This window comes from Rhincodon typus, chromosome 38 (genome assembly GCF_021869965.1).
Source record: "Rhincodon typus isolate 14 chromosome 38, sRhiTyp1.1, whole genome shotgun sequence".
Classification (NCBI taxonomy): Eukaryota; Metazoa; Chordata; class Chondrichthyes; order Orectolobiformes; family Rhincodontidae; genus Rhincodon; species Rhincodon typus.
Window position 1 is genome coordinate 6,014,303 of NC_063369.1, and position 18,618 is coordinate 6,032,920.

Sequence of the window (18,618 nt, forward strand, 5' to 3'; positions counted from 1 at the left end):
GCTAACACTAAGTTCAAATCTCACAGTAGTAGCACACAGAATTTAATTAAATTCAATGAATGAAATCTAGAATGTAACGCCAAGTATCATTCATGCCGACTGAAACTATCACCAAATGTTGCAAAAACATCTTGTGCATTAATGTCCTTCAGGGAAGGAAATCTGCTATCCTTTACTTGCTCATCATATATTCAGTAGGACGAGGTGGTAAGTAGAAGAAAGGAGTTACCACATAGCTTGTAGGAAACATTCCTAGCAACATTGACTGAATGTTGGGAACATGCTTACCATCGGAAGTGTTTGGTCACCAATATCCTCAGGGAAGGAACTCTGCCATTTTTTACCTACATGTGAGACCAGAGCTACAGCAAAGTGCTCGACTCTAAACTGGCATAACATGCCACTCATTTCAAATGAAATTAGAGATGGGTAATAAATGCTGACTTTGACAGCAACATCCAATAGGAGAATGAATAAATAAAGAATTTGTCATATGCACTGGTTTAAAAAGAAATGTTAACCCTTCTGTCCTCCTGGAAGGGTCCACTGGAATGCCCAGCTGTTGTTATTAATGCAGCCAATAATGTTTAATCAATTGTTACTGAGAATGTGCCCAGTTACTTACACTTCATCCATTGTGACATCCTCCTCATCCTGAGGGAGCTGTAAGTAGGGGTTGTTGGAGGCTGGCCGAAACTTGTACCCAGTCAGCACAAAGAACACCAACGTTGATGCCTCCACTAGAAACTAACGAGTTGAAAATAAAACAAAATCAGAAAATAAATTACAGGGCATAAAATGCCAAACAAATCAGAGGTCAGAGCTCTTACTTGTGTAGCCAGTACAATTTGACTGAAATCTCTCAGTCTGGCACAATAAATTGAAGACTTTCAAGATACAGGGTGGGAATTGAGTTTCTGCCATCCCTAATAAACAGCAAAACTAGAAACCATCCCTGACTTAAACCAAATAACAGCATAGCAATTGTCCACTGATTGCACTGTTTCAGAAGAATCTTAAAATTAAACTGGGATTTTTTTTTCCCAAAACGTTACATGGGCACGTACACTCTAAGACATTTAAATGTTTTCCAAGAAAATAGCTACTGCACAACAAAAAACATGGACGGTGCTCAGCATGGTTTTCTGTGTATAAAATCAGGATTAAACAGTTCAATTAAAATGCCTTATGATTCACCATTTCCAGCTGTACTAATAAAACTGCACCAGGTTTTCAGTCAAATGTGTCGCGGAATCATGTTAACGTAAGGAAGAAAACTAATTAGCTTCTATAACGATGCCTATTTGCAGTGGTTCAAGAAAGAAATTTATTCACATTCATGAAATTAATTAGAGGAGAAACTTAAACAAGTTTCATTTTGGATAAATGGTGCTATTTCAAGAAAGACTTGCGCCAGTTTGCCCAACTATTCCTCGCTTTTAGTGTAGGGCATGTAGCAATCAAACCAGTTGTCGAGGTTTTTCAACAAATAAATCAATAATGTTTTCACAACATAAAACCCGAATACGAAAGAACACTTGCTCCACAAAGGCTCGTCTTTTCAACTTCCCAACACTCTCAAGTAGCTGTGCTATCTGACAGATTTTACTAAAATGTTTATCCCTTGCACAGCAAGAGGTTGCTCCTAATACCTGATTTAAATGTATTTCTCAAACATGTATGTGCTTAATTTTTAGTGCTATAGTCCCCCAGATTTTAAAGTAATATTCTGGGTTTAACTTATTTAAGATATTTAATATACAAGGTCAACCCTGAACTCCTCTTCAAATCTTGCTCAGCTTTCTCCTGCTGTTTCTAACAAACTCTTCTAGCTCGCTCATAGAATCATAGAATCCCTACACAGTGTGGAAACAGACCCTTCAGCCCAAGCAGTCCAAGCAGTCCACACCACCCTCAGAGCATCCCACCCAGACCCAGCCCTATAACCCATCTAATCTACACATCTCTGAACACTACGGGCAATTTAGCATGGCCAATCCAACTAGCCTGCACTTTGGACTGTGGGAGGAAACCGGAGGACCTGGAGGAAACCCACACAGACACGGGGGAGAATGTGCAATCTTCACACAGACAGTCATCCAAGGGTAGAATCGAACCCGGGTCCCTGGTGCTGTGAGGCAGCAGTGCTAACCACTGAGCTACTGTGCCACCCTATGACACCATAGACCATTCCTCTGACTTTAGCCTTTTATACATTCCTTTTTTAGTCATCCTGGCAGCCACCCTTCAGCTCATTAGATCCCAGATTTGGTATTCCCTCGCTGAACCTCTGCTTCCCTTCTCCACCTTTTGGACACCCAATTCTTCTCAAACTTTCTAACCTCTGCTCTTCCTCAACATCATTATATATTCCATTAGGGATATTTTTCCAAGATAAAAGGCACTATTGAGTTGCACTCCCAAAGTATATTTCCTTTGTACTGAGAGACATTCTTGTTGATTACCTTAATAAAAAGCAAGCCCCAATTAATGACCAAAGTTCCATGTACATAATTCAATAAACAGAAGTATAAAAAAAATTACAAGTTGAAACATTAAAAAGTCTAAACCTTGCAGTAATTCCCATTTACATCATTATTTTAGAATGAAATACAAGCACAATTTATATTCCAGCTTTATAGTGAAAACATACATTTGGCACTACTTGCTTTTCCACAGTTGGCAAAATTTGGAACGACTAGAGCCAAAGTTCCAATCTCCAGTAGCTTGAGGAGATTGACTGCCCCTTGACAATCTTCCTGCATCTGTCAGACTAAACTAGCACATTCCATTATTGTGCTGTTACACTTCCTTATCCTACATTTCGCTTATCACAAACTTACTTACATTGTACATCCACTGCCACTGAAACGGAACAGTGAACTTAAGAAGAATAGCGATGATTCTGGTGAAATATATATAACAAACAATCTGTGAAAAGACAAATTAGCAATTACTAGAAACATTTTCATCTCAGTCCTAAAATAGTCAACTCCCTTTCCTGAAACTGCAACCCCTCTAGTTTTAGGCTCCTCAATGAGGGGAAACAGACCCTTGGTGTCTGCCTTGCCAAGCCCTCTTAAGAATTTTACAGACTCCAGCAAAGCCTTTGACAAGGTCCCACATGGAAGCCTGATAAAGAAGGTAAAAATACTTGGGATCCACGTTTGGGGGGAATGAATAATTTTGTGGATGGCATGAAGCTTGTCCAGTTGTTTGACAGTGGATCTAGAAGGTACAGGAGGATTTAAATGGATTGGTCAGATAGGCAGATCAGAGGCAGGTGGAATTTAACTCTGAAAAGTGTGGGATGATACACTCTAGACAAAGTAACAAGACAAGGAAGTACTCAACGAATGGCAGGATATTAGGAAATTCAGAGGAACAAAGGGATCTTGGGGTACTTGTCCACACATCCCTGAAGGTGGCAGGACAGATTATTAGGGTAGTTATAAAGGCTTATGGGACACTTCCCTTTATCGACAATGGCACAGATTACAAGTGTAGGGAGGTTACTTTTGGAGTTGTACAGACTACAGTTAGGCCACAGCTGGAGCACTGAGTGCAGTTCTGGTCACAACACTATAGAATTGCACTGGAGTGTGTGTAGGGGAAATTCACCAGGATGTTGGTTGGGGTGGAGCATTTTAGCAATGAAGAGAACTGGATCAGCCCAGGTTACTTTCTTTACAGCAGAGAAGGCTGAGGGGGGACCTGACTGAGGTGCATAAGATTAGGAGAAACACGTACAGGGTGGATAAGGAGCAGCTGTTTTGCCCTAATTGAAGGGTCACCAATGAGGAGGTATAATTTTAAAGGGGAAAGGCAGGAAGTTTTGAGGAGAATTGAGGAAAGTTATTTTCACCCAGAGGGTGGTGGGGATCTGGAACACACTGCCCAGGAGTGGTTTTTCAGAAGGGAAACATCACAACATTTAAAAAGTACTTAGATGATCACTTAAAATGTCATAACATTCAAGGCTATGGGCCAAGAGCAGGAAAGTGGGATTGGTGTAGATTTAGAGCAGTTTTGTCGGTGCAGACTCAATGGACTGAAGAGTGTCTATGATTTTTTTAAAACCTGGAGTCTGTAATAAATATAGTGGGCCTCTGCCCTCCAATGTTGCATTCCATTTACCTTTATGTACCTCAAAGCATAACATGATAACATAGCAACAGGAAAAGGTGTTGAACACATGGGCTCTGCTCCAACACTGAACAAAATTATGGCTGATCTTCACTTTTCTGCCAGTCCCATAGCTCTACATTTCCTCAGTCTAAAATCTATCAATTTCACTCTCTAATATATTAAGTAACTAAGCCTCCATGGGATCAGGGCAAATAGGAGGCATAGGCATTCCACCCATTGAGCCTACTCCACCACTGAACTGGATCATGGCTGATCTTCCACCTTATCACCCTGCCCTTGACAGCTTTAAAATCTAGGAATCTATCAAGCTCTGACTTGAATAGCCCACTAAAGTACAGATTTCAAACATTCAAAGAATGGAGAAATTTTTCAACTGTCTTAAAATGGCAAACTCCTTATCCTGAAACTACAATCCCCCTAGTTTCAGGCTCCCTAGTGAAGGGAAACAGACTCTTGGTGCTTACTCTGTCATTTCACTAGCAAGGGCATCCACAAAAGTCTAACCAACAACCCTCATTGATAAGGCTAGATCACTCTCCATCGACGATGTGGTTAGCCTCACCATCTGTAGCAGTAATCTCAAATGGAACCAAAATGCTCATGGCACCCCGAAATCTGCTTTCCAAAAGGTTGCATTGACTTCTGACCCAAGTCTGCCCATCAGAGGTTAGAGCATTAATCCCATGCACGGGAATGTTTAAGAAGTTCTCACTGTGCCAAGCAGGATCCAGGGGAAATCAAACCGAAGCCCATGTGGTAAACAAACATATACATCTCACATAATGACAGTGCACAAGTACCCACCATGACATAAAAATGCCTGAAGAGTTTCAATTTGGCCAGATTCATTGCAGCTGCAGATAAAGATCAGGAGAAAGAGTAGAATTAGTGATGAATTACCAGTTTCATCATTCTCTCAGTTGTGCAGCAAAATTCCTGGTCTCTCCCTTTAACTGGTTTTTCCCAGGGACAATGACTCAGACTGCAGTCCCTTTGCCATCAGTGGTGAGGACATCTGTACAATGGGTACTGGTCCAATATTCCAGCATTGGGCATCACAAACCACCCCATGATCAACATGTTCACACTCTAATTAAGTGATTTGGATTGATTATTACTATCATGTGTATCGAGGTACAGTGAAAAGCGTTGCCTTACGTGCTCTGCAGACAAATCGTATAAGTGCTGCCTAGCCAGTGACGCCCTCATCCCGATAATGAATTAAAAAAAACACAAACTGTATCTCACAGTTCATTGGGTTATTTTCCGATATAGCTTTAATAAAGAACAGAACTAATCAATAATAACCAGCTACTGCCCTCCACTTCACTGTCAGGCTAATCAAACTCACCTTTACCATCCGTGCTTGAGGCCTCCTGCAAGTGCCTAATTGACCTGAAAAACACAGAAGATCAAAATCAAGTTGAACCAACGATGTTCCCTGCTTTCATTACTAAAAGTCAGTAACTTGAATTACAGTCAAAAACTAAAGAACTGTGGATGCTCGAGATCTGAAACAAAAGCAGAAATTGGTGGAGAAACTCAGTAGGTCTGGCAGCATCTGTGGAGACAGAAAGCAGAGTCAGCGTTTCAGGTCCAGTGATTGTTCTTCAGAACTGAAGAAGGGAATCACAGTGCCTTGTGTGCACAAGACACATGCATCAGATCCATGAAACTCAATTTATGGGCCCATCAGAATGTTCTCTGGGTAACTCCACACAGGGGAGCCATACCATTACAGAACTGATTATCCCTTGTACACTTCACGGATGCACGGTCTCAATCTGCTTTGAGAGCAGGCGTAGAGAAAATAATGAAATGAAGTTTCTGAAGAAACCTATGAAAATGTATCAGAGAGCTACAGTGATGAATTATCCATGTCCTACCACCAAGTGGAGCAAGGGGACAATATAACATTCAACCGTCACTGCTCTTCTCATACCACAGAAGAAACAGCTGAGAATCAGAGCAACCAGCACAAGACATCCATGTCACTGTTCACGCTTCCACCAGAGTCTCTGCCTGCTCCTTGTCAGCAGAATGTTGTTGACTCCAACTGAATCCGTATTTAAGAGTTGCCCCCTTCGTTTCTATTCACACTTCACTTTGTCATATTCTCACCACTCTCACCGTAAAGAAGTCTCCCTGACCTCCTTTCTGGATTTATCTTGCAGCTGCTAGTTTTGGACTCTCCCCACAAGTGAATACAGCTTCTACAACATCTACCACAAGCAAATTTCTTTCATAATCATGAGGACGTCTGGGAAATCACACCCCGGTCTCTTCAAAGACAAACCTTTGTCGATATTTAATTCCACCTAATTTTGGTTAAGCTCAAAGCTATAAACTCTAGGCTCTGAGTCCACAGGTGGACTGATTGCATGATGGGAAAATCTAAGTCAACTTCAATTCTACTCACTGCATAAATGATGTTGTAATGTTTCACCCAGACCAGGATGTCACCCAATCGGAGTGATAACATTTCCTGAAGTTTCTTTACAAATATTAATGGGCATTTTAATTGGCAGATGTGTCCAGTGGCTATAAAAGAGAATGCTAAGGAGTTATTTGGTCAAACTTTAAGATATTTGCAGTGATTGAAACAAGGTCAGCAGGTGGATCTTATAGAATAGGAGCTGTTAACCTGGTCCAATCAAGGAGCCCGGGCTGACAGTGAACAAGATGCCTGACAGTCCTGTTTTTGAGAGCTGCCTCTTAGGGAGATGGATCAGTGTCAAGGACTGTAAATAAAGGGCGGCTTGGTAGCAGGATACCAACCGCTGTGGAGTTTTTTCAATATTAAAAGGTCTGTTTGGAAAGACCGAGAGAAATTACTTTTGCTGGTTGGCGAGTCTAGCAGGAAAAGTCGTAACCTATGAAGTTCAGGCAGACCTTTCAGAATTGAAATTAGGAAACATTCCGACACGCAAAGAGCAAACGATTACATGACTTGAAAATAGAAATGCAAGGGAGAGGACGTCTTTCGTATATGTATTTCATAGATTTGCAAAGAATATTTACCAAACAACAGGAAACAGGATCGCTCCACAGCAAATAAGATCCACCAGGAACAGAATCTCCTTCCACAAGGCATATTCGCTCGTCCCCTCTTCTGTCGATTCAATGATGATAAAGGCTGTATTTGCTAACACCTTAAAAGACAACAGAAAAGGGAACTTAACTTTTCCATTGCCGTCCTCCCACAGTATTTTTATTTAACAAAGATTAAGAATTAATAGTTGCACTGCACTTCATCTGAATGGGGTCCAGTCAGGTGCCTCTCGTCACTTCCTACCGGGTACTATCACTGTGAAAACACAGTCTAAAGCATTGCTGAATTGAACTACACCTGCCACCTGCTGGCCCAGTTACAAAGGAATTAAATCCTTCCCAGATGATTGCAATTTTTCAATTGCCCAACTTCTTTTGCCATCATCTGCAAATACGGTGCTCTGCTGAAGATAATGTAGTCTGCAAAGCCAGAATTCTAACAACAAACTTGAAATTGCTGGTTTACATTGCCCAAGTAAAATACCATTTACTGCAGGCCTTACCTAATTTTTAACCACTAAATTTAAACAAAGAACTGTGGATCCTGGTGATCTACAACAAAAACAGAAACTCAGCAGGTCAGACAGCATCCACTGACACAAGTTGAGTTATAGAACAAAGAACAGTACAGCACAGTACAGGCCCTTCGGCCCACGATGCATTCCACGCCCCTACCACTCTCCGAGTAAAGAACCTACCTCTGACGTCTCCCTGATATCTACGTCCTTTCACTTTAAAACTATGTCCCCTCGTAAAAGCTACCTCCACCCTAGGAAAAAGTCTCTGGCTGTCTACTCTATCTATACCTGTGATCATTTCGTACACGAACGTTTGAGTCCAGTGACCCTTCTTCAGTGTCTTGCCAGGTGTGCCAAGTTTCTCCAGCAAATTCTGTTCTTGTTTGCTTCTTTTTTGTTAATCAAATGTTTTCAATCCACTTTTACATTTTACCTCTCAATTCAGGTCTGACGTTGTCAAGGCAGTATGGAAAGCAAAGTGAAAATGTTTGATTTGGACGACATACTTCTGTCACATATGGTTATTATGGAGGCAATCTGGACAGTCATTCTGAACCAGAGGGCACCTCTCAGACACCAAAATACATCCAATTTCTTTGGCTCAGTCATTTCATAGGATTCTCAAAGGCCACCTGAACAGTTAGGCAACACTGGGTTCAATACCATTCCCTGGAGATCATCAGGGCTGGTAGTCAGAGTCATACAACATGGAAACAGACCCTTCAGTCCAACCAGTCCATGCCGACCACAATTCCAAACAAAACTGGTCCCATCTGCCTGCAATTGGTCCATATCCTCCCTAAATATTTCCTATTCATGTACTTATCTAAAATGTCTCTTAAACGTTGTAACTGCGCCCACATCCACCAATTCCTCTGAAAGTTCATTCAACATATGAACCACTCTCTGTGTAAAAATTTTGCCCCTCATGTCTTTTTTAAATCTTTCTCCTCTCACCTTAAAAATATGTCCCCTAGTCTTGAAATCCCCCAGCCTAGGGAAAAGACACCTGCCATTCACCTTATCTAGATCCCTCGTTATTTTATAAACCTCTGTAAGGTCATGCCTCAACCTCTGACGCTCCAGGGATAAAAGTCCCAGTCTATCCAGCCCCTCCTTATAACTCTAACACTCCATTCCCAGTAACATCCTGGTACATCTTTGCTGAATCCTCTCCAGCTTAATAACATCCTTCCTGTGACAGAGCGACCAGACTGGACACAGTACTCCAGAAGAGGCCTCAAAAAAAGTAGACTTTCTGAAACATGTCATTTGAAGAAAATTGTGAACCATTCTGAAAGCAGAACAGCCCCATCCCGCCTGTCTATTTTAATATGTTCCTCTAAAATCTGGAAGATATTTTCAACAATCTAACAATCCACTACAAATATTGGCCATGTTTGTTATGAGTCCAACCTTAGATTTGAACTATACAAGACACGGGGATTATCTGATTATGAAGAACTGTCCACAAATTGGTAATGTCCCTTGTATTCCCATGCCCCACTGCCTCCAAAATGCAAACCATCCAACTGATGAGCACCACAACATACAATATTATTGTTGTTGTGCAGTCAACAGACTAGCTTGCCATTAGCACAGTTATCTACTGCATAGCCTTAGAATGATACAATTTTACAGTTCAGAAGGAGGCCATTCAACCCATCCTGTCTGTACCAGCTCCCAAAACAGCTACCCAGCTAGTCCCACACTCCAGCACTATCTCTGTAGCCATCTAACTTCAGCCCTTTCAAATATATATCCAATTCTCTTTTGAGACCTCTTATGGAATCCGCCTTCAATTCTCTCTCAGGCAGTGTATTCCAAATCCTAACAACTCTCCAAGTAAAGAAGTTTCTCTTCATCTCACTTCTAGCTCTCTTGCTGACAATCTTGAAACTGTGACCCCTAGTTACTGACATACCAACTAGTGGAAAGAGAATATCCTTCTCTACCCTGTCAAAATTGTTCATCATCGTGAACATCTCAATAAGGTAACCTCTTAATCTTCTCTGCTCCAAGGAGAACAAGTCCAATTTCTCTAATCTTGCCTTGTATCCAAAATCCCTCATTCCTGGTATCATTCTAGTAAATCTCCTTTGAACTCTCTCCAGGGCTTTAACACCCTCCCCTTAAATAAGGTGCTCAGAACTGAACAAAATATTCCAAATATGGCCTGGCTAATCATCTGTAAAGGTGTAGCATCACTTCTTTGCTTTTATATTCTATGCCTCTATTTACTAATGCAAGGATCCTACAAGTGTTCTTAACAACTGTTTCAACTTGCCTGGCCATCTTTAGAGAATCATGTATGTGAACTCCAAGGTCCCTCTGCTCCTGTATTCCCTTCAAAGTTGTACCATTGAGCCTGTGTTGTCTCTCCATGTTTCTTCTGTCAAAATGCCTTACCTCACATTTCTCGGCAATGAATTTTATTTGCTAGGCACCTGCTTATTTGGCCGACTTGTCAATGCCCCTCTGAATTTGCGCAGCATCATCCTCACAATTCGCTGCTCTCCCTAGCTTAGTATCATGCGCAATTTTGCCCTCAACTCCCATCTCCAAATCATTTATATAAATGATAAAAGGCAAAGGTCCAAACACCGATCCTGGGGAACACCACTTTCAACTCGTCTCCAGTTTGAGAGATTCCCATCTATACGTATCCTCTGTTTTCTATCTTTTAGCCAACTTCCAATCTATTGGAAATCCCAAACATTTCTAATTCGCTAACCAACCTTCCATGTGGCACCGTCTCAAATCCTTCCTGAAAGTCCAAATGTACAACATCCATAGCACCACCCTCATCCACTGCCTATATCATCTCATCAAAGAACTCAACTGTCCAAATAATTATATTTTTATCACTACCGGCTGCTCCTTGATTTCCAAAGTACCAGGCTTCTGCCGTGGGTCTTCGTGTTTTACATAAACATATTAAATCGATTAAATGTTTTTACAACTATTCTTGTAACAAGAGAGGAATCAAGGAGTTTTGTAACATCATTTTTAGTCCTGGACACCAGTGGATTGTTCTCCCGAAATGGTTTTAGTGGTGATGTGTAACTTGGGTATTTGTTCAAACCATTATCGATTTTAATAGTTGACATTAAAAAGGTGAAGTGCAGCTTGATGCAATGATACAGTGTTACAGAGCAGCAATGCCTCAGCTCAATTCCATGTAATGAATTGCTGGACTCAGGAAGAGCAACAATTTAAGATGCTGGGGAATTTTTTTCTGATTTCTTGGCAGGCTGGGTGATGGGAGGCAGAAACACTGAGCATTGGGGACAAATAAGGCACCTCAAATTGTAACAGCTGCTGTCTACCCCACGAGCCCGACTGGGAAAAGGGGACTGGACAAGATTGGCTCCATCATGGATGGCCTCACCCTCCTCCCCATGAAAAAATGCCCCACTGATACTTTGTAAGAACTTATTTTAAAAAAAAGGCCAAATTGACAACCTACAAGATAGCCCAGTGACTGTGGAATCAGGAGTATGGAAATAAGAGGGAGAACAGTGTTGGAACACAAAAGTCACAAAGGAACAGGAAGCGATTTTCTTCGTGACTTATAAAAGTTGAAGCAAAATATTTGCGAGCATCAATCAATTTTAAAATCATCTACTTAGCACTGCAAAACTCCTTGCAGTTCTCAAAACTATACACATTTAACAGAGGAATTTCAGTCCAGAGTAATTTAATTCTTTTTTACCTGAAGAGGAATCACGATCATAAAGATCTTTTTGTCTTTATCTGACAGGATATATTTTATAAAAGCCCATCCTGTGCCGATCAAAGCCAAAGTAATAAACAGCAGGGCACCTTTCAATCTGCAGAACAAGGTGGGATATGAAGTTCAAATTGTTACCATCACTTTAAAAGAAGCATCCTTTTTAAAAGTATTTTGCATATGGCTTTTAAACTTGATTCAAGAAAAGATTTCCATTGACACATTATGTCTTTCACAATCTTGGGACCTCTCAAGCCACTCTCTACCCTGTTGCAATGTTAGGGAACACTGTAAAATTTCTGCACACTACAAAGTGAGCTACCACAAACAGCAATGACCAGATAATACGTTTCGGTCATGCAGGTTGAGTGGTCAACACACAGGTAGCAAGTCTTCTGCCCTTCACCAAACAGTGCCCTGCGGAGAGTGTGGACAGAGCTTTGGTTTAGTATCTCAGCCAAAAGACAGTACCTCCAACAGTGTGGCTCTCCCTCAGGACCTGCACTTATGACTTTGACTTGTAAATGAGAATGCTGCTCAAAGAGGCACAACTAACACCAAAACAACAGTAGGAACAGAAAGCAAAGGGAGTTAATGTGTTCAATAGTCAGCCAAGGCTCTCTGAATGGAAGCCCAGAGCTCTTCCAACAAGTTGAACCACACCCTCTCCTTCAAACATCCAAATAAATACTTACAGATGAGTAATGTAGTACATCACAGCCCAACCTTCGATCGCTGATCCTTTAACAGCAATGAAATAGTAGTTGATCTGGAAAAGAGTAAATGAATAAAGATTGGAAACAGAACTGGAGATAAGACAGGTAAACATCAAACAATTACAGCCAGCGTACAACGTGGCATAATGGTAATATCACTGGACTAGAAACTCAGAGGGCCATGATATTGCTCTGGAGACAAACACAGAATTTGCTGGAGCAACTCAGCAAACCTGGCAGCATCTAGAGACAGAATTATACAGCACAGAAACAGATCCTTCAGTCCAACTCATTCCTGCTGACCAGATATCCTAAATTAATCGAGTCCCATTTGTCAGCATTTGGCCCATATCCCTCTAACCCCTTCCTATTCACGTACCCATCCAAATGCCTTTTAAATGTTGTAATTGTACCAGCCTCCACCACTTCCTCTGGCAGCTCCTTCCATACACGCACCACCCTCTGCATGAAAAAGTTGCCCCTTAGGTCCCTTTTAAATCTTTCTCCTCTCACCTTAAACCTATGCCCCTCTAGTTTTGGACTCCCCTACTCTGGGAAAATGATCTTGGCTATTCACTCTATCCATGCCCCTCATGATTTTATGAGCCTCAATAAGGTCACCCTCAGCCTCCGACGCTCCGGGGAAAACAGCCTCTCCTTATAGCTCAAACCCGCCAAGCCCAGCAACTTCCTTGCAAATCTTTTCTGCGCTCTTTCAAGTTTCACAACATCCTTCCGCCAGCAAGGAGACCGGAATTGAATGCAGTATTCCAAAAGTGGCTTAACCAATGTCCTGTACAGCCGCAACACGACCTCCCGACGCCTATACTCAATGACCATCTTTGGAGAAAAAGCAGAGGTTGTCACTGAAGGGTCACTGGGCCCGAAACGTTAACTTGGCTTTCTCTCTCCACAGGTGCTGCCAGACTTGTTGCATTTCTCCAATTTCTGTCGTTGTTTCAGATTTCCAGCATCTACAGCTCTTCATTTTATTGATCTGGGGACATGGTTCAAATCCCACCAAATCAGCGAGAAGTTAAATTACATGGATAAATCCAGAACTTAAGAAGCCAGTTTCAGTAACAATAGCCATGAAATTATTGTCGATGGTCAAAATAAAAAGATCTAGTTCACTAATAGCCTTTAGGAAGGAAATTTGCCATTGTTGCCTGGTCTGGCCTACTGCCCTCTAAAATAGCCAGGCACATTACTCAGTTCAAGGGTAATTCGGAATGACAATAAATACTGGCTTTTCCAATGACATCCACATTCCATGAAAGAATTTTTTAAAAGGCTGGATGCTTCCCATGAAACAGCAGTAGTCAGGTTCACCATTTTTGAAAATAATAATATTTTTGTTCTGCTCTTATTTTATCCAGTTTTTTTTTTTAGAAAGTGCGGGACTGGGAGCAATAGGATGCTTTGAAGAACAGCCCTGCAACACATAGATCTCTGCTCATCCCTTACCTATGCATTTGTTAGAAGTGTAAAAAGTGGTAAGCAAATGGAAACATAAAAATAAAATACTGCAGATGGTGGAAATCTGAAATAAAAAAAACAGGAAATGCTGAATATACTCAGCAGGTCAGGCAGCTTCTGTGGGGAGAAAAGCCATGATGTTGTTTCAGGTTGGTGCCCTTTCATCCAAACAGTTCTGATAAAAGGTCATCAATTTGAAGCTTTACATCATTTTTTACCACTGGGTTCGCAGTACATAAGCACAGGAAGGCACAGAAACTTGTATTCACAGTGGTAACTTTGCAAGGAGTCATAAACAAGTCATGTGATAAATACCTTAGATTCCATCAATATATAGAAAACACAATATTTTGCTCTATATCTCTAGGAACACAAGTGTATATCATACATAGCTTTAAAAAATATGCATTAAAAAACTGTTTGATGGTTGCACAATTGGGCGGCATAGTGACTCAGTGGTTAGCACTACTGCCTCACAGCACCAAGGATCTGGGTTCAATTTCACCTTGTGTCTGTGTGGAATTTGCACATTCTCCCCGTGTCTGCATGGGTTTCCTCTGGGTGTTCCAGTTTCCTCCCACAGTGCAAAGATGTTCGGAGGGTTAGTGCGGGCTCGATGGGCAGAATGGCCTGCTTCCACACTGTAGGGATTCTAATATTGCAAGGTCCTTTCCAATGTTGGGGAGACAGTGGCACAGTGGGTAATCTCATTGGATTTGTAATTCAGTGGCCAAGCTAATCATCTGGGGAGATGGGGGTGGAATTTAAATTCAATTAATAAATCTGAAATATAAATGTTAAGCTGTGGTGGTTAAACACAACAAATATCACGTGTGGTAGTGTCCCTACCTCTGGACAAGATATCCAGGTTCAAGTCCCTCACACCCTGGAGATGGTGTCTCAGCAGGCTGATTAGAAATAACAATTCCAGGCTGCAAGTGCTTGCCTGGCTCAGCTTCACTTTTGGGCCACTGCATTTAAACTTAATCCAACGGTAGAGCCGATTCAGTGTACTTTGAGTGGAAACCGAAGACAAGCTGTTGACTTTAAAGATTCGCCACCAATATTTAGCTGCATCAATAGAATTATACTTACTGCATGGAACAGTATGGAGATGGATTTGGTGAACGCCAATGCAGCCATCAACCAGTGGATTTTAAATACACTGCTCCTGGGAGAAACAGCTATGATTAGGGTATAGCAGGCACTGATAGCAACAAGTGAAACAAACACAGACATTGAGATTAGGTAAAGTTGGCACAAAGAAACACAAACCCATTGTCTAGCAGATCAGAAATATTGCCCTCATTTCCTTACACCAGCCTCTTGAGCAGTTAGTGTCTGCTACAGTCCTCAGAAAAATTTATTTTTGATGCATGTATGCAGTTTCTGCTTTCTTTTTCTTATTTAGAGTGATACATAAAATCCATTCCCATCCTAATTAGTCAGCATCCCATTACACTGAAACACCAAGTATTAACTTTGATGAGTGAACTTTCCTCAATGGGGCGGCATGGTGGCTCAACGGTTAGCACTGCTGCTTCACAGCACCAGGGACCCAAGTTTGATTCTAGCCTTGGATGACTACGTGGAGTTTTGTACATTCTCCCCATGTCTGCATGGGTTTCCAGTGGGTGCTTCAGTTTCCTCGCACAGTCCAAAGATGTGTGGATTAGGTATTTTGCCCATGCTAAATTGCCCCGCAATAAACAGGGTCGTGCAAGCTAGGTGGATTAGCTATGCTAAATGCAGGGTTATGGGAATAGAGCGGGTCTGGAAGGGATACACGTCATTGGGTTAGTACGATTCGATGGGCTAAGTGGCGTCTTTCTGCAATCAGGTAAATCTGGGGGCGGCATGGTGGTTCACTGGTTAGCACTGCTGCCTCACAGCGCCAGGGACCTGGGTTTGATTTTACCCTTGGGTGACTGTCTGTGTGGAGTTTGCACATTCTCCCCATGTCTGCATGAGTTTCCACTGGGTACTTCAGTCCAAACATGTGCAGGTTAGATGCTAAATTGCCCTGTAATAAGCAGGGATATGCAGGCCAGGTGGATTAGCCACGGGAAATGCAGGGTTACAGGGATAGGGTAGTGGGGGGTGAATCTGGGTGGGATGCTTTGTGGACGGTCGGTGTAGATTCGATGGGCCAAATGGCCTGCTTCGCCACTGCAGGGATTCGATGATTCTAACAGCAGATCACACGTTACAGCTCCATGCCTAACTGTTCACGCCACCCCTTCCTTTCAGTTTCAGTCTGTGCAGCGACAGCAAGATAAACGGAAAATATTTTAAATGTAACAGGGTAAAGACAGAAAGAAACTACAATGTGCTCATCAAAACACTTGAAATAATTATTCTAAAATATACAAGTGTTTGATAGGACTCAAATTTCCCTAGCCCTGCATTTTTGTTTGTTTTCAGCCTGAGCAACTTTAAGGTCAAATCTTTGAAATGAATAAAACTAAAATGGTTTCTGTTGCCATAAGGCAGATTACCCTGCTCACCCTCGTCAACACAGAACAGTTGTTGAACAGCCAACCTATGACCACATAATTTGCTGTATAATGGATCACGCCTTCTGAAACAACATTTTACCAAACATTGGCTCACTGGCACTCTACAACCTGTTGAGTCACTCAACACACTTCACCATAAAAAAAAGAAGTTTGAGGAGTGGACACTGAAGGAGGGTTACCTGTGCTTTAGAAGCAGGGAGACCCAGAATAAGGCTGCCACAAAGAAAAACCCAGACATCACCAGGTACAGCACAGGTAGTGGGAACTCGCCAGCAGAAAGGTAGGTCCTCGGATTTTTTGCCGTTATGTCAATCTGTGAAGGAAAGTTTGAAATGCAAAAGTGCTAACGTACAGACTGTGTAGACATTAAGAAAACAGCAATTACAAGAGTAAACAATAATAACCAGCTGGACTCCATTTATGCACTGCCCAGCATATGCCCAAACAGAAATATAGCAGGTATGAGCCTTTCAGGAAGTTACTTTGATTAACATGCCAACTGGACTTTGACACACTATCCTCACAACAGTACTTCATCTCATCTCAGCTCACCAGCTTTACAGTCCCAATACCTCGTACGTGATTCTGTTAAATTTTGTTTGACAATAGTCCTGTGAAGCATTTTGGCACATTTTAATACATTACAGGCATTAAGTAAATGCACCCATTGTTATAAAACATCAGGAATTGTAATGATGCACCCAAACAAAAAGACAAATGTGAAATAATTACAATAAGCAAGTTATTTTGAAAAAAATTATTCAGGTCATTCACAGTTAGAGTGTAGTTTCATTACAGATCACCCAGGGAATCACAGTTACATATTGGACATGTATTATGTAGCCTGGGGCTACGGATCGTAGCTCCATAATGTGTTTTTTAAATCCCACCCTCCCCCCACCCCAAGTCATGTGGGTAACCAGGAATCTCTCTGGTCTTACCACCTGCTCTTGGCGTGTTGGAAGAATTTGCAGGTTGATATTCAACATGTTAGGCCACGTTATAAGCAGATCATCCTCGGCCGTTGAGACTAGACTGGGACTTCAGCTCAAAGGTTCAGGCTCAGGGCCACCACCCACTTATCCATGCAACCTTGACAGTTTACACCAACAACCAAGAGCGAAACTTTGAAAAAGTGAGATTACCTAAAGTTGGCAGCTGTCATGGTGAGAAGGCATTGGAGTAGGTTGTTTTAATCAAAATGCACATTCCAATTTGCATAAACTGCTAGGTATTGAGCCAAAAGTCATCTCATGGAACACAGGAAGCAATGGTGGGATCACAGGAACAGGTGGCGGCCATTCAACCCCATGAGCCTACTCCTCCATTCAACCCAATCAGAGCTGATCTGTATTTTAATTCTATCTACCTTCCTTGGTTTGTTGGAAAGCTACAACAAACTTAAATCAATTTTGAGGAGAAATCGCTCTCCCATCTTCCCCCGCGTCCTTCAGCAAACATACTTACTGTCATGTCAAATGCAACAGCTTTTTTTTTCTCTGAAGGGATCTTATAACAGTTGTGGAAGCTGAGAGTATAAAGCCCTTCCTCTGCTGGGCTTGGAATCTTTATGAAGAACTGCATGGAAGGATTACAGATGGATAAATCAATGGTACCAAGATCGATACATATCACAGGAAGCAATTGGGCTTTGCGAAGAAAAAACTCTTACATTGAAGGCGTAGCTTTCATTCTCGTGGTGCAGTTCAAAAACTTCCTCGTCCTTTTCAGCTTTCTTCTGCAGAGGAAAGAGTTTAATACCAGATGCTGCAAAACACTTAGCTGAACATATAAACTACTGAAAGAACCCCCGATTCTAACTTTATTACTGAAGCAAATCATCAGGGAGCAAATGGGTGCCTGCACCCTATACAACCGCAACACACCCAACTCGAAAATACCCAAGACTTTAGAACAGAAAGGTAACCCACTTCACCGGCTTTAGAGACTCACATTCAATATGCATCAACAAGAAAGCTGATGATCTGTTTTTTTACCATAGTGTTGTTATTGGGATCTTCCCTATATTATGAAGCGATTGCATTTGGCTATTAGGGTTTTCTGAAAAAATCCTAAAGTTATGAAAGGTGCTATATAAATAAAGTTTGTTCCTACAGCTCATGATCCCCCAGTGCTCATCATTAATGAAAAAAGAGCGATGCATTACACCTACCAATAAGCTCAACCTGGCGTTAATGAAAAAAACTGCACTGACAATTTTAATCTGTACTTCCTACTATAATGCTAACAATGCCGTACAGTTCAGGCTCCACTGCTGCTCCCTTCAATGATTTTTTTGTTCTGCTCTGGCTCCAGCTCTCTTCAACATCCTGAGAGACAATGAGAGAGTAAAGGGGAGAGCAAGGGAGTACCTCCACAAACCCTACGAATGCATACATACTCAACTCAAGTCTGGTTACTGTCACTTTGTGGGTCAAAAGACCTCCTCCAAT

General features: G+C 41.7%; 1 protein-coding gene across 1 annotated transcript in view; it reads right to left on the reverse strand.

The window, feature by feature from the left end:
• Window positions 1-621: 621 nt before the first annotated feature.
• The window catches only part of LOC109937273 (protein GPR107-like), a 29,189-nt gene continuing 11,192 nt past the window's right edge, over window positions 622-18,618 (reverse strand). The window contains exons 6-16 of the mRNA XM_048617964.1: window positions 17,838-17,903; window positions 17,633-17,743; window positions 16,345-16,478; window positions 14,742-14,817; window positions 12,147-12,220; window positions 11,434-11,551; window positions 7,171-7,301; window positions 5,501-5,544; window positions 4,954-5,003; window positions 2,848-2,931; window positions 622-747 (exon numbers count right to left, since the gene is read on the reverse strand). Of these exons, the coding sequence (XP_048473921.1) occupies window positions 622-747; window positions 2,848-2,931; window positions 4,954-5,003; window positions 5,501-5,544; window positions 7,171-7,301; window positions 11,434-11,551; window positions 12,147-12,220; window positions 14,742-14,817; window positions 16,345-16,478; window positions 17,633-17,743; window positions 17,838-17,903 (1,014 nt within the window). The remainder of the gene's footprint in view (window positions 748-2,847; window positions 2,932-4,953; window positions 5,004-5,500; window positions 5,545-7,170; window positions 7,302-11,433; window positions 11,552-12,146; window positions 12,221-14,741; window positions 14,818-16,344; window positions 16,479-17,632; window positions 17,744-17,837; window positions 17,904-18,618) is intronic.